Below are 20,394 nucleotides of genomic sequence, written 5' to 3' on the forward strand. Positions count from 1 at the left end.
ACCACCCTGGCCCCCCCAGCTCCCCCCCAGCTCCCTCCCCCGGCTCCCCCCCGCGGCCGCCTCCCCACGCCTTTATCCCAGGCTTTGCCGCAATGCGGTGCTGCGGCTGCAGCCCCCTCCCCACGCCCAGCAGACCCAGCCCCCGCTGCAGCCCCGCAGCCCCCCCTGTCTCCTGCGCTCCCCCCCGAGCTCTGCCCCCCATGCTCCTTTCCTCCCCCCCCTCCCCCGGTGTCCTTTCTGTTGTGGCTACCTTGGGGGCTTTGTAGTGGCAGCAGTGCTGGGGGGGGGGGGCACGGAGCACCTTGGTTGTGGGGACACACTGTGCCCCCCCCATGGGGATGAGGTCCCCAGCAGCTCCGGGGGGGACGGGGCCCCCCACACCCAGCCCTTTGAAGGGGGATACTGGGTGGGGGGCAGTCTGGGTGCTCCCACCTCCGCCATGCCCCTGCCACCCCAGGGCCGCATCCTGCACCCAGGCGGGGAGCAGCCCCGTCCATCCGTCTCAGCGAACCCATCACATCGATGCTCAGGGGACAGACAGACGGACAGACAGAGCCGGCGGGGGCTGGCAGCACGGGGGGGGGCACACAGAGCTTGAAACCGTCGGCCGGCCCCTGAGCCAGCGCCGGAGTGCTGCACTGAGGGGAGCTGGGCTGGGCACTGAGGGGGGGCTGGCTCATGGGACCCCCATGGGGACCCCCAGATGTGGAGGGGGGGCAGCTCGGGGGGGGGCTGGGGACTGCAGGGGGGGGTCTCACAGCCTCTGTGCTCGGTCATGCCTGGGCTGCAAACACAGCGGGGGCCCAGCAACCGTCACCAGGAGCTGCCGCGCTGCTACCAACAGTCAACAGAGCACAGGCGGCCCGGGGGGAAAGCTGGGAGCTGGGGGGGGCTGGGAGCTGGGGTGGGGCCTGAGAGCTGGGGGGGGCCCTGAGAGCTGGGGGGGGCCTGGGAACTGAGGGGGCAGCAGGCAGCGGGGCCAGCCCCCTCCTTACCCCTCAATCAGTGCACACTGGGGCTGGGTGTTGGGCCCAGGGCTGGTGGCCCCCCCCATGCCATGGGGGGGGATAATGGAATGGCGTTGCCCCCCACACACACACAACACGGGGGGGGCCAGGCAGTGGGGGGGGCCAGGGATGGCTTCACCCCCCCCTGCAGCACAGCACTGGGGGATTTGGGGCCCCGGCCCTGCCAGGCCCCCCTCCCGGCCCCGCAAGGTGATGGATGGGGGGGTGGGATCCCGAGGGGGGGTCCCAGCCCGTGTCCAAGCCACCGGTCTCCTAGCAACCCCGCCACCAGGGCCAGTTGCCTAGCGGCGGTGACAAGTGGCCTCCCATACCTAATGATGGGAAGGGTCTGGGAAGGAGACATCCCCCCCCTCCCCGGCACCCAGAGCCCTTTGCCCTTCACCCTGCATTGCCCGGGGGGGTCGAGCCACCCAGCGTCCCGCTGAAGCTCCCCCCCGCCCACGGCTTGGAGGCATTGAAGGGCAGCCCCCCCTCAGCCTGGAGCTGCTGGGGGGCTCAGGCCACGTTTCCCATCGGGGGGGGGGGGGGCAGGACCCCCCATGGAGCACCAAACACCCATCTACAGCCCGGGGGGAACCTAATCGGGGGGAGCACAGCCTGGCTGGGGCTGCACCAGCCTTTGTTCCAGTGGGCGATGCCCAAATTGCGGCTCCTCTTTGTCTGCAGCCTCATATTCCGGGGGGGGAGGGGGGGAGCCCCAGCCCCAGCCCCCCCCCCTGCTCCCTGCCCTTGTTTAGCAGCACCCCAAAAACACTGGGGGGGAGGGGGCAGAGCATGAGGGTGGCGGGGACGTGGGAACAGGGACCTGGAGCTGCCCCAAAATCCACGTAATGTGGGAAATGCAGAGAAAAAAATGGGATTTCTCAGCGCGGGGGGGGCGATGCTGGCAGCTCCACCTGCAGCAGCTGGGGCCAGCCCTGGGGGATGACCCCCGGCACCCCCCGTACCCCACCCCGGCCACTGCAGGGACCGCTGGGGCTGGGGAGGGGGGGCAGTGGCACGGCGGGGGGGGCTGCAGCAGACGGCGGGGGGGCTCGGGGCGGCGAGCGGCCGATGTCCCAGCTGTGTCCCCGCCACCAGCTGCCGCAGAGCGGCTGCCACTTGGTGCCGGGGCCATTCCCGGGGCGGGGGGGGGGGGGGGAAGCAGAGTCTGGGAACGGCCCCAGGCCCCCCCCCCCCCCGGTGGGCCCCCGGGGGTGGCACACAAAGAGGCGGCTGGAAGGGAGCGGGGACGGGCACGGGGCCATGGCGGCACCGGGGGCCAAGACGTGGCTGGGAACCAGGGCACTGGGGCACGGCCAGGCACGGGGACAGGGCCACGGCCGGGATGGGGACAGGGATGTGGCTGGGGATGGGGGCAGGGACACCCCAGGGCTGGCGACAGAGACGTAGCCGGGGCCGGGGCCAGCACCATAGCTGGGCACCAGGGCCCGGGGGCACCCGGCTGGTGACACCGGACCGGGCACCGGGGACAAGACCGGGGACATGGCCGGGACCAGGGCACGGCAGAGAATGCCCCCCACCCCCCCCCACCCCACCCCGGGGCAGGGCCGGGCGCACGACCGGGGCGCGGCGGGACGGGACCGGGACGGCGACGGGGGGGGCAGCGGCGCGACGAGCCGTGCTGTCCCCCCCTTGTTCCCCCCCCCGTCCTCTCACCCGCCGCAGCCCTCGGCCCCCCCGCCCCGCCCGGCTTTGTCTGCGGCTCCGGGGAGGGGGGGGGCCATTACCTCATCCCCGCGCCGCCAATGGCCGCCGCCGCCACCTCCCCCCCCCCGCCCCGCCCCGGCGCCCCACCGGTCCCCCCGCCCCTCCCCGGTACCCCCCCCCCGCCCGGCCCTATAAAGCCCCGCGCCCAGCCGCCGGCACCGCTGCGCCTCTTACATCGACCGCCTCAGCGTCGTGCTGTGAGAAAGCCCCGGAGCCGAGCAGCCGCCATGGTGAGCGCGGGGGGGGGGCACCGGTCCGGAGGGGGGGGCACCGGGGCCAGCACCGGTCCGGAGGGGGGGGCACCGGGGCCAGGATCGGGATCGGCCCGGGCCGTGCGCGCCCCCGCCGGGGACCCCAGCGCCGCCGCTTTTGTTCCCGGTCCCCCCCCCGAAGCCGGCGGAGCTGCCGAGCCCGTAATGAGCTCACCGCGGCAGGATGAGGCCCCCCGGCCGGCGCTGAGCCCTCTCAGGGCGTGGTCGCCGTTAAACGGGAGCAGGATCGGGGCCCTTTGTCCGGTGCTGAGCCCCCCATGGGTGTGGCTCCCGGTAAACGGGGTGGGATGGGACCCCCCTGGCTCCCGTTAAACGGGGCAGGGTGAGGCCCCCCCCGGTGCTGAGCCCGCACTGGGCGTGGCTGCAGTTAAATGAGGCAGGATGGGATCCCCGGGTCCTGTTAAAGGGAGCAGAAGGGGGGCTCCCGGTGCTGAGCCCCCCATGGGTGTGGCTCCTGGCAAATGCTCCACAATAGGACCCCCCCTTGTCTGGTGCTGAGCCTGCAGTGGGTGTGGCCCCGGTCCAACAGGGCAGGATAGGGCCTTCGGTGCTGAGCCCCCACTGGGTGTAGCTCCTCTTAAACTGGGTCCCTGGGTACTGGGCATTGGGGGCAGGATGGGGTCCCCAGTCCTGCACTGGGCGTGGCCCTGGTTCAATGAGGACCCCACCGGGCAGGATAAGCCCTTGGTGCTGAGCCCTCAGCCCACACTGGCTGTTGCCGTGTCCCTACGGGGTGGGTAGGGCAGGATGTGACCCTTGGGGCTCCCATCTCCCACTGGGTGTGGTCACAGCCCCAGAGGGCAGGATGGTGCTGAGCCCCCTGGCTCACAACAGGCACTGTCACAGCAGCTCAACAGGCTCAGTCTGTGGGCAGAGCAGGATGGGCCCCCCCGGTGCTGAGCACTGGGTGTGGCCCTGGTGCAGGGCCCCCTGCAGCCCCCAGAACAATAGGATGGGCCTGGGCATGGGCTGGCCCCATCCTGCCCTGGCCAGCTCAGCACCAGCCCCTCCTGGGGGCAGCATCTGGGGGGGGAACCTGGGCTGGGGCCGCAGCTGGAAGGGGGGGGGGAATGGGACATGGGTGGGGTGGGGGGGTCTCGGCCAAGCCACGCGGGGTGACGCAGCGCCACGAATGTCCCCGCAGCGCGAGTGCATCTCCATCCACGTGGGCCAAGCGGGCGTGCAGATCGGCAATGCCTGCTGGGAGCTGTACTGCCTGGAGCACGGCATCCAGCCCGACGGGCAGATGCCCAGCGACAAGACCATCGGCGGGGGGGACGACTCCTTCAACACCTTCTTCAGCGAGACGGGGGCCGGCAAGCACGTGCCCCGGGCCGTCTTCGTGGACCTGGAGCCCACGGTGATCGGTGAGCGCGGGGAGCCGGGATGGGGGGCGGTGGGTGCCGAGGGGGGTGCCCGGCGCTAACGGGGTGCGTGGTGCTGTCCCGCAGACGAGGTGCGCACGGGGACGTACCGGCAGCTCTTCCACCCCGAGCAGCTGATCACGGGCAAGGAGGATGCGGCCAACAACTACGCGCGGGGGCACTACACCATCGGCAAGGAGATCATCGACCTGGTGCTCGACCGCATCCGCAAGCTGGTAGGGCCGGGGGGGCTGCGCGGGGGGGCTCCGGTGGGTGGTGAGATGAGGACAGAGGCTCCGGTTCTCGGTCTCGCCCTTCCCGCTGGACTAGCCAGGCTGGGTTTAGACTTAGTATATTAATTAATGGTAATCCTGCTCGGCAGCGGCTGCCATTGGCTGGCGGCAGGACGCGGCGCGGCTGGGGCGTTGGAGCTGCTCCACAGCGCCGCGTCCCCAGGCGCCCGGCGGTGCTGAGCTGTGCAATTCCTTCTTTGTTCTTCCTCGGCTCTGGCTGCGGCCGCATCCAGCTGCACTCGGTGGTGTTGGGAGCCCCAGGGGCTGTGTGGGGGAGGTGGCAGAGCCACGGGCTGAGTGCCCGCCCCCCCCAGCCTCCCCTCTGGGGACAGAGGGGCTTCCCCGGGGGGATTCACGCTCAGAGCGTTTCCAACAGCAGGAGTCACCCCATCCTGGTGGCTTCTGCTCTGCTGCTGGAAATCCCCCAAATGTCATCGTGCGAGGACACGAGAGGAAGGAGCGAGCTCTGCTGCTGTTGCCCAGCTTAATCATGGCCCCCCCACCCCTGTCTCTCCCTCCAGGCTGACCAGTGCACAGGGCTGCAGGGCTTCCTGGTCTTCCACAGCTTCGGGGGCGGCACCGGCTCCGGCTTCACCTCCCTGCTCATGGAGCGCCTCTCGGTCGACTATGGCAAGAAGTCCAAGCTGGAGTTCTCCATCTACCCGGCCCCGCAGGTCTCCACGGCCGTGGTGGAGCCCTACAACTCCATCCTCACCACCCACACCACGCTGGAGCACTCCGACTGCGCCTTCATGGTGGACAACGAGGCCATCTACGACATCTGCCGCAGGAACCTGGACATCGAGAGGCCCACCTACACCAACCTCAACAGGTTGATAGGCCAGATCGTGTCCTCCATCACTGCCTCCCTGCGCTTCGACGGGGCCCTGAATGTTGACCTGACCGAGTTCCAGACCAACCTGGTGCCGTACCCCCGCATCCACTTCCCCCTGGCCACCTATGCCCCCGTCATCTCGGCCGAGAAGGCTTATCACGAGCAGCTCTCGGTGGCCGAGATCACCAACGCCTGCTTCGAGCCGGCCAACCAGATGGTGAAGTGCGACCCGCGGCACGGCAAGTACATGGCGTGCTGCCTGCTGTACCGCGGGGACGTGGTGCCCAAGGATGTCAACGCCGCCATCGCCACCATCAAGACCAAGCGCACCATCCAGTTCGTGGACTGGTGCCCAACTGGTTTCAAGGTGGGCATCAACTACCAGCCTCCCACGGTGGTGCCCGGGGGGGACCTGGCCAAGGTGCAGCGTGCCGTCTGCATGCTGAGCAACACCACGGCCATCGCCGAGGCCTGGGCCCGCCTGGACCACAAGTTCGACCTGATGTATGCCAAGCGTGCCTTCGTGCACTGGTACGTGGGGGAGGGCATGGAGGAGGGGGAGTTCTCGGAGGCCAGGGAGGACATGGCTGCCCTGGAGAAGGATTACGAGGAGGTGGGGGTGGACTCGGTGGAAGGGGAGGGAGAGGAGGAAGGGGAGGAGTATTAAACCTTCACAACGGTGCTGCTCGTACAGGGAACAAATGTAGTGGAAGACCCCCCGGCGGGTCTGTAGCAGTGGGTGCACCGCTGTCTGTGCTGTTAAATGGTCTGTGAAATGGAGAAGTCTGTTACGGACCCACCCGTCCTCTCCTGTGGGTCTGAATAAAAAGCATTCCCTGTCTTAGCGTCTGTGTCTGGTGTCTTTCCTCCGTGCCGCGGTGCACCGCTGTCACCCCCTGTGCTGGGGCTGCCCCAAGCCCCCTGCCCATCGGGGTGCTCCTGGGGGCAGGCTGAGCCCAGCACCCTGCAGCCCCAGCTCCCTACTTTTGGGGCTCCTCCCCAGGAGGCAGCTCCGTGCCCTCCCCGCTGCTCCCCAACCTCCCCCACCGTGACATGGGGAAGGGGGACATGCCCGAGCTGGAGATAAAGCCAGGTCACGACGCAGAGCAGGAGCTGCGGGGGCGAGCGGAGCAGAACAAGGCGCTCATTCAGCGCTTCCCGGCAGCACGCGGCCGCTTCCAGGCAGGCAGAGCTCAGCGGGCCCGGCTTGGGGGGGGGGGTGAACACCACAGCCCCGAGCATCCCCCTCCTTCCCCCCACTTTTATGGCCGAGCAGGAGGTGGTGTGGGCGGGGATATTATGGGATATCCCCCTGGGCTGTGGGGTCAGCACCCAGCTGTGTCCCCTTTTGCTGGGTCTGGCGGGGACGGAGCAGCTCGTCCTCCCTGCGGTGCTGTGCTCTCGGAGTGAGAGCAGCACTGGTGCAGCACCCACAGTCCCCCCCCCCCCCCCCCCCAAACCCATAGCCTGGGGTGGGGGCAGTGGCAGCGCCCTGACTCAAAGCCCCCCAAAGGGCTGCTCTCTGCTGTGTGTCCCACAGCAATACAAGGCGGGTAAGGAGAAGGGGGGGGCTCTCCTCGCAGAAATATCTGCCCCCCCCCCCCCCCCCCAAGCCCTGCTTCCTGAGCCGTGGCTGAAAATCGCTCCCGGGGGTGGGAGCACTGAAGAATTTTCTCCTTTGGCTCCCGCGCGGCCTCTGCTTGCTTCTCCTTCCATTAAACTGCTCCAAGCCCGGAGTTTCTCTTTATTTTCTTTTTTTTTTTTACATCACATTTTCTATGTTCCCCCCCCCCCCCCCGCGCCCTTTGAGAGCAGCCTGGCGGAGCTGAGTTGCCCGGGGGGGTCGAGCCCCTCCTCCCCGGGGCTGTGTGAGCAGCAGCGGAGGCCTTGAGGGCAAAAAATCCCCAGCGCAGCATCCGAGGGGCTGCTGTGGAGCAAAGGGACGTGGTCCCCCCCCCCCCGCTGCTGGGCTGCGGTGTGCCCCCCCCCCCTCTTCATGTCCCTCTGCAGTGTGGCCAGGGCTGGTGGCAGCAGCCTGCTGGGGGGAGGGGGGGGCACTACTGTGGGCTCCCTGCCGCCCCCCGAGGCTGGTAGAAGCCCGTGGGTGCCCTGGAGGGGGACGAGGAGGGGGGGGGCACCAGGGCTGAGCTGTTTTGCTCCCCGAGGGGCTCAGTGCCCCCCCCCGCCCCTCCGTGTCCCAAATTCCCTCCGTTGGGGTGAGGCGCTGCGGGCGGGGGGGGGGGGGGGTTGCGCCATGCAGCAGCAGCCCCCGGCCCTGCGTGGGCGTGTTCCCCTCCCCGGCCCCCCCCATCACCCCCCGTGCCCCCCCCATCACCCCCGTGCCCACCCCCATCACCCCCCGTGCCCCCCCCATCACCCCCCCGCCCCCCCCATGCTCCTGGCTCCCAGCAGGGGGAAATAACGAAGGGGAAGCTGAAGGCGATGCGAAACTCGAGGGGGGGGGGAAGGGCGTGCCGCAGTGCCGAGGGGGGGGCACCCCAGCCCCTGGACCCCCCCCCCCCGTGCCCCCCCCCTCCCCAAATCCGCCATTTCCCACCCCCGCTTGCCGGCGGCCATGCGGCAGCGCCACGTCAGCGCTGCAATGCGGCCCCTCCGGTGCTCGGGGGGGGGGCAACGGAGACGGGGGGGGGGGGCTCCCGGGGCGGGGGGAGAGCGGTGGAGCACCGTCCCGTTGAGCTCCGGCTTAGCGCGAACAAATAGCGCCGGGGATTACGGGGGGGCCGGGGGGGGGGGCTGGCAGCCTCCATGCTGGGGGAGGGGAGTGCGGGGGGGGGGACAGGTTTTGGCTGGGGATATGTGGGGGGGGGCAGGCGCAGAGGGCAGGTCCCATGCGGGGGGGGCGCTGGGGGCGGCGGGGGGGGGGGGGCGGAGGTACAGATGGGGCCGGGGGCCTCCTGGGGGGCGGGGGGGGGGGCAGGCAGGGGAAGCCGATTAAAGGCTCTGGGGCTGTTGGGGGGGGCGAGGCAGCACGTGCCGCGGGCTCCCCCCCGCCCCCCCCCAGCACTGTCGCAGTTTTCCTCTGCAGCAAAACCGCACCGGGGCGGGCGGGGACTGGCGGGGGGGGTGCGGCAACGGCCACGGTCCCCCCCCAGCACACAGCGGGCAAGGGCAGAGCTGGGGGGGTGGGGGGGCTTCCAGGGGCTCTGCAGCCCCCCCACCCCGGGCCCCCCCCTCCATAAGCCCCCCTCGGGGGCATCACCCCCACGGCTGGGGGGGGGGGGGCAAAGCGTCCGCCCTGGAGCGGGGGGGGGGAAGGTGGAGCGCGCCACGCGGCGCAGCCAATCAGAGCTGGGGTTGGCTCGGATGGACGGGTTCGCCGGCCAATAGGGGGGCGTTGCGCGGGCGAGGCCCGCCCCCGGGTGCTGTATAAGAGGGCGGCCGGGGGGGGGGCCGCAGCCCGGTACTTGCGTCGACTCCTTGGTGGTCGGGACGAGTAACAGCCTGCAGCCATGGTACGGGGGGGGGCACACGGGGCTGGGGGGGCACACGGGGCTGGGGGGGGGGCAGGAGCGGGGGGGAACACGGGGCTGGGGGAGGAGGGCGGTGGCTGGGGGGGTCGGGGAAGGGGCTGGGGGACGCAGGCTGGGGGGGCTTTGGGCAAAGTAGGAGCTGGGGCGGGCAGCGGAGGGACACAGCAGGGGTTGGGGGGAAAGGGGAACCGCCCTTGGGGTGGGGGGAAGGGGGGGTAATGTAGGAGGTGGGGGGGCAGGGGAAGGGCTGGGGGGCAGAGCAGGGACTGGGGGGGTAGGGGAAGGGCTGGGGGGGGCAGAGCAGGGACTGGGGGGGTAGGGGAAGGGCTGGGGGGGGGCAGAGCAGGGACTGGGGGGGTAGGGGAAGGGCTGGGGGGGGGCAGAGCAGGGTCTGGGGGGGCAGAGGAAGGGCTGGGGGGGTAGGGGAAGGGCTGGGGGGGCAGAGCAGGGACTGGGGGGGCAGGGGAAGGACTGGGGGGGGCAGAGCAGGGACTGGGGAGCATAAGCAGGACCTGGGAGGGCAGAGGAGGGGTTGGAGTCTTGATCAGGGGCAGGGGGGGGGCAGAGCAGGGGTTGGGGGTACTGCCTGTGCCTGGAGGATCCCTTTGGGAGCAGCACGTGGTGCCAGCCCCCCCTCTTACCTCCCCCCCCATCACCGGGTGGGGGGCGGGGCGCTGGCTCCTTTTTGGCGCCCAGCCCCGACCGTTACCGTTCCCGCGCGCGGGAAGGCGCGGGGTGCGCTCCTGTCCCACCCCCCCCCCCAGCACCCATTCTTTTGGGGGTGGCCCATCCCCCCCCCCCTCCAGCACCACAGCCCCCAAATCCCATGCTGAGCCCCCCAGCACCGCTAAGGGGGCCCCACATTCCCCCCTTTGTCCCAGTTTGCTCCTTACACCCAGCCGAGTCCAAGCCGAAGGAGCCCCTGTGGGGCTAATCCTGCCCAGGGGCTGCTGGGGGGGGGTGGCAGGGGGGTCTCCTGTGGTCTCCCCACCACTAAAACCTGGGCTTAGCCACCCCCAGGGCGGGCGCCATCTGCCCTGCCGGGGCGGGAAGAATGTGCTGGAGCAGGTGGTGCCGCACTGGGTGCGGCTGGGAATGTGCTGGATTGGGGCGGGGGGGGGCTAAGGGGGGAGGATTGGGGTAGGTGGAACCCCCCCCCCCCCCCCCAGCTGGGTGCTGGCGGCATCGGCTCTCCCCAGTGATTTTGGGCCATGCGGTGGCTCGGCATGTTGTCCCCACCGCCCGCAGCACCGCGGTCACGTCCGTGCTGCTGCGCTGCCTGCTTCCTCCTCGTCGTCCTCCTCCTCCTTGCCCGGCCTCGCCCTTCCTGGGCCGCGAGGCTGCGAAATGGCCTCCCCGGCCTGCCGGGTGCGAGGCCGCGCACGGCTCAGAAGCAGGATGGAGCCCGATGCCGGGCAGCACAGGGACTTGAGGGGTCCTGGGGTGTTGTGCTGGGGCTCGGCTGGGAAATGGTGGCTCTGGTCTGTCCCCAAGCACAAGTGTGTCCCCCCCCCAGCTCGCCACCCTGCTGGTTTGAGGCTCGGCCACGCACAGCTCAGCCGGAGGGCTGAGATGGCGACGAGCCTTCTATGCCCTTTGGAGCTCGGGCACAAAATGGTTGCCCTGTGGTGACGCTCTCCTGCCCCAGCCCGCGCCGGGTGGCACCGCCACGCTGCTAGTCCCAGCCCGGGCAGGATTTGTGCCCCCTGCCTGTGCTGCTGCGGCTGTGCTGGTGACCGCTCTGTCCCCGCTCCGTCCCCGCAGCGCGAGTGCATCTCCATCCACGTGGGCCAAGCGGGCGTGCAGATCGGCAATGCCTGCTGGGAGCTGTACTGCCTGGAGCACGGCATCCAGCCCGACGGGCAGATGCCCAGCGACAAGACCATCGGCGGGGGGGACGACTCCTTCAACACCTTCTTCAGCGAGACGGGGGCCGGCAAGCACGTGCCCCGGGCCGTCTTCGTGGACCTGGAGCCCACGGTGATCGGTGAGCGCGGGGAGCCGGGATGGGGGGCGGTGGGTGCCGAGGGGGGTGCCCGGCGCTAACGGGGTGCGTGGTGCTGTCCCGCAGACGAGGTGCGCACGGGGACGTACCGGCAGCTCTTCCACCCCGAGCAGCTGATCACGGGCAAGGAGGATGCGGCCAACAACTACGCGCGGGGGCACTACACCATCGGCAAGGAGATCATCGACCTGGTGCTCGACCGCATCCGCAAGCTGGTGGGTACAAAGCCTCGGGGGTGCCTGCACCGCCACAGCCTTTGAGGAAGGGGTGAGCCCCTATGGGGACCCAGGGGAGAGCGAGGAGCTGGGCTGTGCCTCGGGGGTCCTGGTGCATTTAACCCCTCCTGGGTTTTTCCAGCACCAGCTGATGGCTCCTGGTAGCGCCGGCGCTCATGCGATCCTGAGCCCTCTGTGCTCAGGTGCTGCAGATGTGCTGCTGCTGCCAGCCCTGGACTTGGCCCTGGGGGTGGCCGTGGCAGGGAGTGCAACGGCCGCCTTCTGCCCTTGGGGAACTTCACTTTCATTCTTGGTTGGGTCGTGCGAGGCTTCCCCTTGACACAGACTCTGATCCTACTTTACTGACCGCTCGCCAGCAGTCGGTGCTGAGGGTTTAACTTCCATGGGGGCAGCTCGTGCCTGCCCTCTGTACACGGAGGGCGATGCTGATGGTGGCTGCTGCAAGGCTCCTGCCCAGGCAGCGCCTCCAGGGAATTCTGGCCCCAGGCACCTCAATGTACTCTGTAAAGCACAGCCCCAGGCAGGTGTGCAAGTTGTGCTGGGCACGGGGCTGGCTCCTGTGTGTCCCCAGGGTCCTTTGCCCAGGCAGACTCTGCCAGCACACGCAACCCCTGCTTGTGTTCCTGATTCAAGATGCCTCAAAGGTTTGAGATAGCAGGGCTGAACACTTCCCTTCCTGGACAAATCAGGAGCATCTTAAAGTCAGAAAAACTGATACTTATGTCTTGTCTTCTCTTCTTTTTCTCTCTCTTCCCCCCCCCCCCCCCAGGCTGACCAGTGCACGGGGCTGCAGGGCTTCCTGGTCTTCCACAGCTTTGGGGGCGGCACCGGCTCCGGCTTCACCTCCCTGCTCATGGAGCGTCTCTCGGTCGACTATGGCAAGAAGTCCAAGCTGGAGTTCTCCATCTACCCGGCCCCGCAGGTCTCCACGGCCGTGGTGGAGCCCTACAACTCCATCCTCACCACCCACACCACGCTGGAGCACTCCGACTGCGCCTTCATGGTGGACAACGAGGCCATCTACGACATCTGCCGCAGGAACCTGGACATCGAGAGGCCCACCTACACCAACCTCAACCGCCTCATCAGCCAGATCGTGTCCTCCATCACTGCCTCCCTGCGCTTCGATGGGGCCCTGAATGTTGACCTGACCGAGTTCCAGACCAACCTGGTGCCGTACCCCCGCATCCACTTCCCCCTGGCCACCTATGCCCCCGTCATCTCGGCCGAGAAGGCTTACCACGAGCAGCTCTCGGTGGCCGAGATCACCAACGCCTGCTTCGAGCCGGCCAACCAGATGGTGAAGTGCGACCCGCGGCACGGCAAGTACATGGCGTGCTGCCTGCTGTACCGCGGGGACGTGGTGCCCAAGGATGTCAACGCCGCCATCGCCACCATCAAGACCAAGCGCAGCATCCAGTTCGTAGACTGGTGCCCGACCGGTTTCAAGGTGGGCATCAACTACCAGCCTCCCACGGTGGTGCCCGGGGGGGACCTGGCCAAGGTGCAGCGTGCCGTCTGCATGCTGAGCAACACCACGGCCATCGCCGAGGCCTGGGCCCGCCTGGACCACAAGTTCGACCTGATGTATGCCAAGCGTGCCTTCGTGCACTGGTACGTGGGGGAGGGCATGGAGGAGGGGGAGTTCTCGGAGGCCAGGGAGGACATGGCTGCCCTGGAGAAGGATTACGAGGAGGTGGGGGTGGACTCGGTGGAAGGGGAGGGAGAGGAGGAAGGGGAGGAATACTAAAGGGTGGGTTCCTTCTGTCGCTGTAGCATGTCCACAAAGTGTCAGCTTCAAACACTTTAGCTTTCTTGTGCACCAGGTGTGGGTCTGGGCACCGGCCCTGGCTAGAAGGATGCGCTGCTCTGGCTAGGCGCTCACTCCAATGTGATCCTGTCTGTTTTCCATGTGTCTGCACCATGTCTGTGAATAAAAGGCTTTAAGAAAAGCTGCCTCTGTGTTGGATACAAGTGCTCTGGTTCAGCCCCTGCGGCTGGCTGGCCCCAGCCCCGTGGGAACACGCTGTCCCCATTGTCCCTGCCCAATGAGATGGCCACGGGGGTGGGGTGGGGTGCTCCCGCTGGAGCTGGCTCTGACTTCCCCTGCCCTGGGGGGGGCGCATTTCCCCCTCCCTCGGGTTTAGAGGGTGGGGGGCGCTGGTTCTGCTGCTCGGGGGAGCTGCTGGGGGCGGGTGGAGGGGGGGCCGTTCCCTTGTATGGGGGCCTCCCAGCAGATCCTGTCCTCCCCGGGGTTTCGATATGGACGGATTAACCCCCGGATTAGCCCTGGAGCCCTGGCCGGGGGATTAGCCCTGGCCCCCGCGGTAATCCCGGCTTCCTGCTTTCCGGGGGGGGGTCGGGGGCGTCCGGCGGGGCCGTGGGAGCGGCGGGTGGGAACGCGGCGGCGCCCCCAGCCAATGGGGGCCGCCCGCGCAGCCCTCGGCCAATGAGTGGCGCCTCATTCAAAGCCGGCAGCCAATGGGGGCGGGGGCCGGGCCCTTTGAGGAGGCCGCCGAGCGGATACATTGTAGCGAGCGCCGGATGCGGGGGGCGGGGCCGGGCGGGAGGGGCGGGGCCTCGCCTCTTGGTGCCGCGGGCGGCTCGGCTCGGCTCGGCTCGGCCCTGCGCTGTGGCCGGATCCGGCTCGGCTCGGCTCGGCTCGGCTCGGCGCTTTGTCCTGGCTCGGCTCGGCCCGGCCCTGCGCTGTGTCCGGATCCGGCCCGGCTCTGCCCTGCGCTTTGTCCTGCCCCGGCTCGGCTCGGCTCGGCTCGGCTCGGCTTGGCCATGCTGGCTGCCCCATGGCCCCTGTGGAGCACGACGCCCTGGCCGTGCGGGAGCAGCTTTTCCACGAACGGGTCCGCGAATGCATCGTGAGTGCGGGGCGCGGGCGGCGGGGAGGGGGCGTCCTGCGGGGCCGGGGACCCGCTTGGGGGGGGGGGGGGGGGGTGCTGGGATCCTGCATCCTCCCCCGGGGGCAGCTCCGGAGCCCGGCCGCCGCCGGGGCTGTGCCCCACGCCCGGTCCTTATCGGTGCCAGAGCCGCGCCGTGCTGCCGTGCGCCCCGCAGATAGCCCGGCTCGGCTCGGCTCGGCCCGGGGAGCGCGGGGAGCCTGTCCCAGTCAGAGCGGGACCCCTCGGCCTGGCAAGAGCCCCCCCTGCCTCTGAGCACAGCCAGGGCCCGCTACGGTCTCCCCTCCCAAAGGGGTGCGGGGGGGTCCATGGGGTGCAAGGGGGCCAGGATGTGGTCCCTGGTCCCGGCCTTCCCCTGTAGCTCTGGGGTCCTGCAGTGCCCCAGCACTTCCCATGCCCCTGGGGAGCCCCCAGCCATGCAGGAGGGCTGTGGGGGCCCAGTGCTGGGCTGGTGGAGCAGCGTCAGAGCTGTGCCAGACTCGGGCCAGGTGCCCATGTCCCTGCCCCAGGGTGCTCAGCGCCAACGTCAGCGGACAGGGGCCTTGCAGAGCTCCCCAGGTCTGGGGGCACTGTGGAGGGGAGCAGCTGGGGCTGCTGCTCTGGTCCTGGCTCTGCCGGGTGCAGCACCCCCTGCCACGGGTCAGGGATGTGGGGGGACCCACGTGTCCTGGCCCTGGCATCTCCCAAGGGTCCCTGGGGTGCTGTGTGCGGGGTGGCCAGAGCCGAGCATTACTGCCCCGGAGCTCCCCAGGCCTCCACCCCACTGAGCTGCCTCTGCCCCAGGAACTCCTGGCTCAGCACAGCCAGCGTGGAGCTCGCTCGACCTTTCAGACTTTCCCGAGCCACGTTGTGGAGCTCTGCCTCACGCCTGCCCCGTGGTTGCGTCAGCGCCGCTGGGGAGCCCTCGCCCTACGCTGGGATGGAGCAGGGACACGGCTCCCCTGCCCAGCCTGTCCCGGGCCTCCTTGTGGGGCCTCTTCGCGAGGCCCCTTTCTTGCACCCTTTCTGGGTGGAGGTGTTTGGGGTCCCTTGGCCAAGCAGAGCTTTCCACTTTGGGATGCAGCCCATGGGCAGGAGGAAGCTCACAGCTTGTGGCGCTTCCCTGGATGAGAGCAGGGGCTGGAGACCACCCTTGGGGGGCTCCGGGGGCTCCCTGCCACCCCACTGGGCATCCCCCCACCCCTGGGACTCCCAGCCAAGCCTCTGGCAGGAGGGAGGTGCCGGGGCAGCTCCGCTCCGCCCGTGCCAAGGTGGTAGATTCAGGGCGACCTTTCCCTATCCCGCCGCGTACCCGCAGGGATGAAAGGTCGCTGTGTTCCTCGAACGTCGCCTGCTCTGGCTGGGCCTCGGCGTGCTGGCGGGGGCGGGAGGGACGGACAGACCCTGCAGCTGGCCTTGGTGCCTGGCCCAAAGCTGCTCCCGCAGCCTCGCTGGGTGCTGGTGCCAGCAGGATGAGGGCTGCGGGGCTGGGGGTCCCAGCTGCCCACAGCTCTGCTGGTGCGGGCTGCCCCAGAGTTGTTGCCCGTGTTCGCCCCCCGCTCCCAACCCCTGTGGGACCTCCTGGCAGCTCGTGAGCACCCAGTGGGTGAGCCCTGGGTGTGGGTAGGGCCGAGCACACGTGTGGGGTGAGTGAACAGGGCCAGGACTGGAAAAACAAATAGGGTGGAGCTGACAGGTCCCAGTGGCAGAGCCCAGGGTGGGAGCACTGCCCTCTGGGTCCACCAGCGCTGCCCACGCTGCTCTGCCCACAGATCTGCGCCCTGCTCTTCGCCAGCCTCTACATCCTCTGCCACTTCATCGTAACCCACTTCAAGAAGCAGACGGACTTCGCGGCAGGTAGGGGCGGGGGGCAGCCAAACCGAGCCTCCCCCGAGATGCTCCTCCACTGCTTTCTGCCTCCCTCAGCAGCCCCAGTCCCACCACAGCCCACGTTCCTGGGGCATCCTTCTCTGTGGGGCATCTCCCGGGGCTGCCACAGGAGGGGAGCAGGGCCCCAGCTCCCTCGGGAGCGCTGCTGGGCTTTGCAGCTCTGTTTGTGGGGAGGAGGTTTGGGGGGGGAGGCGGCGGGGGGGGAGAGCAGGGAGCCATCCTGGTGGTTTGTTCCTCCGCAGTTCACGATGACGAGGACGCTGCTGTCAACAGGATTGCGTAAGTTCCTCCCCTGTCCTGCTCCTGCTCAGCCACTTCCCTTTCCCTGCCCACCTGGGACGCGGCGTTCCCCAGCTCCATGGGGGCCAGTGACCCCCCCCAGGGGTTTGTGGCCGGGCTGTGACATCCACGCAGGGGCTGGAATCAACGCTCGTCCCTCCCGCAGGCTGGGGATGTGCACCTTCACCCTGGCCGTGGCGCTGGGTGCCGTGCTTCTGCTCCCCTTCTCCATCATCAGCAACGAGGTGCTGCTCTCCTTCCCCCACAACTACTACATCCAGTGGCTGAACGGGTCCCTCATCCACGGTGGGTGCGCGTGGGGTGGGCCCGGGGTGCCCAGGGCTGCAGGTTGGGGCTGCCCCACCGGCAGCTCACCCTATTCTGTCCCTCCCAGGCCTCTGGAACTTGGTCTTCCTCTTCTCCAACATGTCCCTTGTCTTCCTCATGCCCTTCGCGTACTTCTTCACCGAGTCGGAGGGTTTTGCGGGGTCCAAGAAGGTACGTGGCCCCATGGGGCCTGTCCCCCACCCTGTGTCCCTCTCCCTGGCTTGCCGCTGATCCCGTTCCCTCAGGGCATCATGGCCAGGGTGTACGAGACGTCGGTGGTGCTGCTGCTGCTGACGCTGCTGGTGCTGGGCATGGTCTGGGTGGCCTCTGCCATCGTCGGCAACAACGCGGCCAGTCGCCAGTCCCTCTACGGTGGGTGCTGCCAGGGCTCGGGGTTCTGGGCTGGTGGGACAGGATGGGGCCCCTGGTGCTGAAAGGGGCAGGAGGAAAGGGGCTGCCCTGGGGGCCTGCTGCATCCTGCCCCCTCTCTCCACAGACCTCTGGGAGTACTACCTGCCCTACCTCTACTCCTGCATCTCGCTCTTCGGCGTGCTGCTCCTGCTGCGTAAGTCAGGGTACTGTGGGGACGCTCCCTGGCGTGGTGGGGGCAGCTCAGGACCCTTCTGGTGGCCCAAGGAGGGGTAGGGTGCTGGGGCTCACCCTCTCCTCCTGCCCGCAGTGTGCACCCCCTTTGGCCTCTCCACCATGTTCACCGTCACGGGGAAGCTGCTGGTGAAACCCCGGGTAAGGTGCTCCCCCCGGTGCCTGGGGTCTTGATGTCCCCGAGCCGCGGGGCTGCCTGGGCCCCCAGCTCCCGGGGTGCCACCCGTGTCCCCTGCTCATGGCTCCTGGCCCGTCCCCAGCTTCTGGAAGACCTGGACGAGCAGCTGAGCTGCACGAGGTTCGAGGAAGCCGCCGTGTCCCGCAGGATCGCGTCCGGTGGGTGCCCAGCGCAGGCGCTGGCTGGGGAGGTGCCTTGGGGTGCCCAGGGGACCCCAATCCCTCGGCACATGGGGAGCCCTCGGCCCCCGCGAGCCCCTCGGTGTCTCCCCCTGCAGGCAAAGCTTCCTGCTGGCTGAACCTGAACGTGGGGCTGCTGCGGGAGCAGCTCCTCGCCATCCAGAGCAAAAGGCGGAAGCTGGGTAAGGAGCTGGGGCGACCGCAGCTGGGCACTGGGAGCACTGGGAGCACTGGTTCTCTGGGAGCCTGCACCCCGTGGTGAGAGGGACGGGGGTGCCGTGGGGCAGGGGCTGTAACGTCCTCCCCGCAGAGCTGCGGCACCGAGCCTCACCCTGGCAGAGGAACCTGGGCTACCCCCTGGCCATGCTGGGCCTCCTGGCGCTGACAGTAAGTGTCCCTGGCCGGGTCCCCATCTTGTCCCTGTCCCCCTGCGTGTCGCAGACGCCCTGACTCCCTCCTCCTCCCCATCTTCCCAGGGGATCTCGGTGCTCATCGTCTGCTTCCACGTCCTGGAACTGTTGCTGGACGATGCCGCAATGCCACGGGGTATCCAGGTACCTGGGGGGGGGGCGGACAGGGGACAGTGAGGAGCCCCATCTGCCAGGCTCGTTCCCACAAAGTGCCTCCTGCCCCGCAGGATGCGCCCCTGGGCCAGGTCTCCTTCTCCATCTTCGGCACCTTCGGAGCTGCCCTGCAGGTCATCCTCATCTTGTATCCTTCACACGGGCACCGGTGGCTGTCCCCTGCGCTGTCCCCTGCGCTGTCCCCTGCGCTGTCCCCTGCGCTGTCCCCTGCGCTGTCCCCTCTGTCCTCTCCTTAATGCCCCCTCGCAGCTACCTGATGCTCTCCTCCGTCGTGGGCTTCTACAGCTCCCCCCTCTTCACCCGGCTGCTCCCTGAGAAGCAGGACACCCCCCTCACCAAGGTGAGAGCCCCCCCCAGGCTGGGGGTCCCCTGGGTGATGCGCGGCTGCGCCCGTGTCCTTGTGCACTGTGCGGCATCCCCACGCGAGGGCACCACGCGTCCCGCCGGCTCCCCCTGCCTCCAGCACAGCCCCGGGTGCTGCGGGGCCCTGGGAGCAGGCTCAGGGCCGTGGCGCTGCGCCGTGGCTCCTTCAAACGCTCCTTCTTCCCCCGCAGATCATCGGGAACTGCGTGTCCTTGCTGGTGCTCAGCTCTGCCCTGCCCGTCTTCTCCAGGACGCTGGGTGAGCTGCGCTGGGGCTGGGGCTGGGGCTGGGGCTGGGGCAGCCCCCCGGGGCCGGCGTGCCCTGACCCCCCCCCACACACACACCTCGTGCAGGGATCACCCGCTTTGACCTCCTGGGGGATTTTGGCCGCTTCAACTGGCTGGGGAACTTCTACATCGTCTTCCTCTACAACATGGGCTTTGCGGCGCTCACCACGCTGTGCCTGGTGAAGAAGGTGACCTGGGCCGTGCAGGAGGAGCTGCTCCGCGCCTTTGGTGAGGACGGGGACACTGGGGACACGGGACAAGGCGCTGGGGCCGTCCCCTGCCTGCCTCTCACCCTCTCCCTCTGCACCCAGGTCTGCACAAGCTGCCGCTGCCCGTGCCACGCTCCCGGCCCCTGGGCGAGCGCTGCTAGGGCTGGGGGGACGAGGCTGTCCCCTCCCCACCCCGAGGACGGCTGCAGCGCTGGTCCCGATGCCGCCGGGTGCGTCAGGGATGCTGGAGCCCCCCAGGAGGAGCTGAGCCTCCAGGAGGGGGCCTGGCTGTGCCCCCCCCCCCCCAGTCCTATCTCAGCCTGTTGCGCTACTGAGCCTTGGCCTTGAGCCGTGCCCCCGTCAGGGGACTGCAGCTCTCGGGGCTGTGCTGGCTGCAGCCCCCCCACTCCTTTATATACCTCGTGGGGCCGGGCCCTTTGCCCCCCCCCCCAGTGCTGCTCTCTTGGAGTTTTTGTGGTTTTCAATGTCTCCCCCCTCCCCAGGCATCCCGCTAACACTAACGGGGGGGCCCCGTGCTCCTCTGGCCCCCCGTCACCCCGCAGCCCGTTCCCGTATTGCTCTGGGGGCTGCCAGGGGGCGCTGGTTGACCCCCCCCCCCCCCCCCAAGAAGGAGCAGGGCTGGGGCAGGGCCCCCCCCGCAGCTGTGTGATGAGTTGGGCAGGTCTCTGTTACCAGTTATTTGTTCGGAGCAATAAACAAACTCTCTTTTTTTTTTAATATATAGAAAAGTTTCAAGCTGCATGGTTTGGTTCCACCTTAGGGCAGGGCTTGGGGGGGGGCTCGGGACAGGGATTAGAGTTCCTATGGGGGGGGCTCTGGTCCTGCCTTCTCCCTGGGGGCCGTAATTAACCCTCTTCCTGGCCGTGGCTAATGAGCCCGCTCCAGGAAGGGCCGAAGGTGAGGGCTGCTCCTGGCCCCAGTTCCTGGTGCTGATAGCCCCAGTCTGAAACGGGGGGGGGAGGGGGGGCAGCACCGGGTGGCTTTGGGATGTGGGAAGGGGGGGGCTGAGCTGCTCTGAGCCCATCTGCCTCCACCACAGGGGCCTGGGGGGGCTCCAGCCGCTCTGTGGCCCAGGGAGGGGGGCTCACGGAAGCTGCCCAGGAACAGGCCCCCCACCCATCCTGCCCGGGCTGGGGCTGCGCCAGGCTGCCTCCCCCCCCCCGTGCATAGGGGGGCCATCGCCCCCCCCATCCCCACCCCGAGCCAGGGCTGAGCAGGAAGCGCAGGAAACTGGGTTTATATAGAAGGAAATGAGGCCATCGGTGCCCGCGATTTCCCTGTGCCCTGCTCCCATCCCGGTCACCCTGGGCTGGCACGGGGGCTGCAGGGGGGGCTGCGGGGGGGCTGGG

General features: G+C 69.0%; 3 protein-coding genes across 3 annotated transcripts; all 3 read left to right on the top strand.

Moving 5' to 3' along the window:
- Nucleotides 1-2,821: 2,821 nt before the first annotated feature.
- On the top strand, nucleotides 2,822-6,346 carry LOC118261357 (tubulin alpha-1A chain). The gene is made up of 4 exons (XM_035572179.2): nucleotides 2,822-2,968; nucleotides 4,155-4,377; nucleotides 4,462-4,610; nucleotides 5,189-6,346. The coding sequence occupies exons 1-4, from the start codon at nucleotides 2,966-2,968 to the stop codon at nucleotides 6,167-6,169; spliced, it is 1,356 nt and encodes a 451-aa protein (XP_035428072.1). The 5' UTR covers nucleotides 2,822-2,965; the 3' UTR covers nucleotides 6,170-6,346.
- A 2,530-nt stretch (nucleotides 6,347-8,876) lies between these two features.
- Nucleotides 8,877-13,186, top strand: LOC118261356 (tubulin alpha-1B chain). Its single transcript, XM_035572178.2, has 4 exons — nucleotides 8,877-8,975; nucleotides 10,758-10,980; nucleotides 11,065-11,213; nucleotides 12,004-13,186. Exons 1-4 carry the CDS (start codon nucleotides 8,973-8,975, stop codon nucleotides 12,982-12,984), a joined length of 1,356 nt encoding a protein of 451 aa, XP_035428071.1. The 5' UTR covers nucleotides 8,877-8,972; the 3' UTR covers nucleotides 12,985-13,186.
- Nucleotides 13,187-13,856: 670 nt separating this feature from the next.
- Nucleotides 13,857-19,456, top strand: LMBR1L (limb development membrane protein 1 like). The gene is made up of 17 exons (XM_035572169.2): nucleotides 13,857-14,107; nucleotides 15,898-15,982; nucleotides 16,258-16,294; nucleotides 16,461-16,600; nucleotides 16,689-16,792; nucleotides 16,867-16,993; nucleotides 17,118-17,186; nucleotides 17,301-17,365; nucleotides 17,485-17,560; nucleotides 17,680-17,763; nucleotides 17,892-17,968; nucleotides 18,058-18,135; nucleotides 18,219-18,292; nucleotides 18,415-18,505; nucleotides 18,720-18,786; nucleotides 18,882-19,043; nucleotides 19,127-19,456. The coding sequence occupies exons 1-17, from the start codon at nucleotides 14,036-14,038 to the stop codon at nucleotides 19,183-19,185; spliced, it is 1,467 nt and encodes a 488-aa protein (XP_035428062.1). The 5' UTR covers nucleotides 13,857-14,035; the 3' UTR covers nucleotides 19,186-19,456.
- Nucleotides 19,457-20,394: the final 938 nt, after the last annotated feature.

This window comes from Cygnus atratus, chromosome 29 (genome assembly GCF_013377495.2).
Source record: "Cygnus atratus isolate AKBS03 ecotype Queensland, Australia chromosome 29, CAtr_DNAZoo_HiC_assembly, whole genome shotgun sequence".
Classification (NCBI taxonomy): domain Eukaryota; kingdom Metazoa; phylum Chordata; class Aves; order Anseriformes; family Anatidae; genus Cygnus; species Cygnus atratus.

What these genes read in the sequence shown, in the direction of transcription:
- LOC118261357 (XM_035572179.2), top strand. An exon ending in CCTGGAGCCCACGGTGATCG is followed by an intron (nt 4,378 to 4,461) that starts GTGAGCGCGGGG and finishes GCTGTCCCGCAG; the next exon opens with ACGAGGTGCGCACGGGGACG. An exon ending in TCGACCGCATCCGCAAGCTG is followed by an intron (nt 4,611 to 5,188) that starts GTAGGGCCGGGG and finishes CTCTCCCTCCAG; the next exon opens with GCTGACCAGTGCACAGGGCT.
- LOC118261356 (XM_035572178.2), top strand. An exon ending in CCTGGAGCCCACGGTGATCG is followed by an intron (nt 10,981 to 11,064) that starts GTGAGCGCGGGG and finishes GCTGTCCCGCAG; the next exon opens with ACGAGGTGCGCACGGGGACG. An exon ending in TCGACCGCATCCGCAAGCTG is followed by an intron (nt 11,214 to 12,003) that starts GTGGGTACAAAG and finishes CCCCCCCCCCAG; the next exon opens with GCTGACCAGTGCACGGGGCT.
- LMBR1L (XM_035572169.2), top strand. Translation starts at nt 14,036, where the DNA reads ATGGCCCCTGTGGAGCACGACGCCCTGGCCGTGCGGGAGCAGCTTTTC. An exon ending in AACGGGTCCGCGAATGCATC is followed by an intron (nt 14,108 to 15,897) that starts GTGAGTGCGGGG and finishes CTCTGCCCACAG; the next exon opens with ATCTGCGCCCTGCTCTTCGC. An exon ending in AGGACACCCCCCTCACCAAG is followed by an intron (nt 18,506 to 18,719) that starts GTGAGAGCCCCC and finishes CTTCCCCCGCAG; the next exon opens with ATCATCGGGAACTGCGTGTC.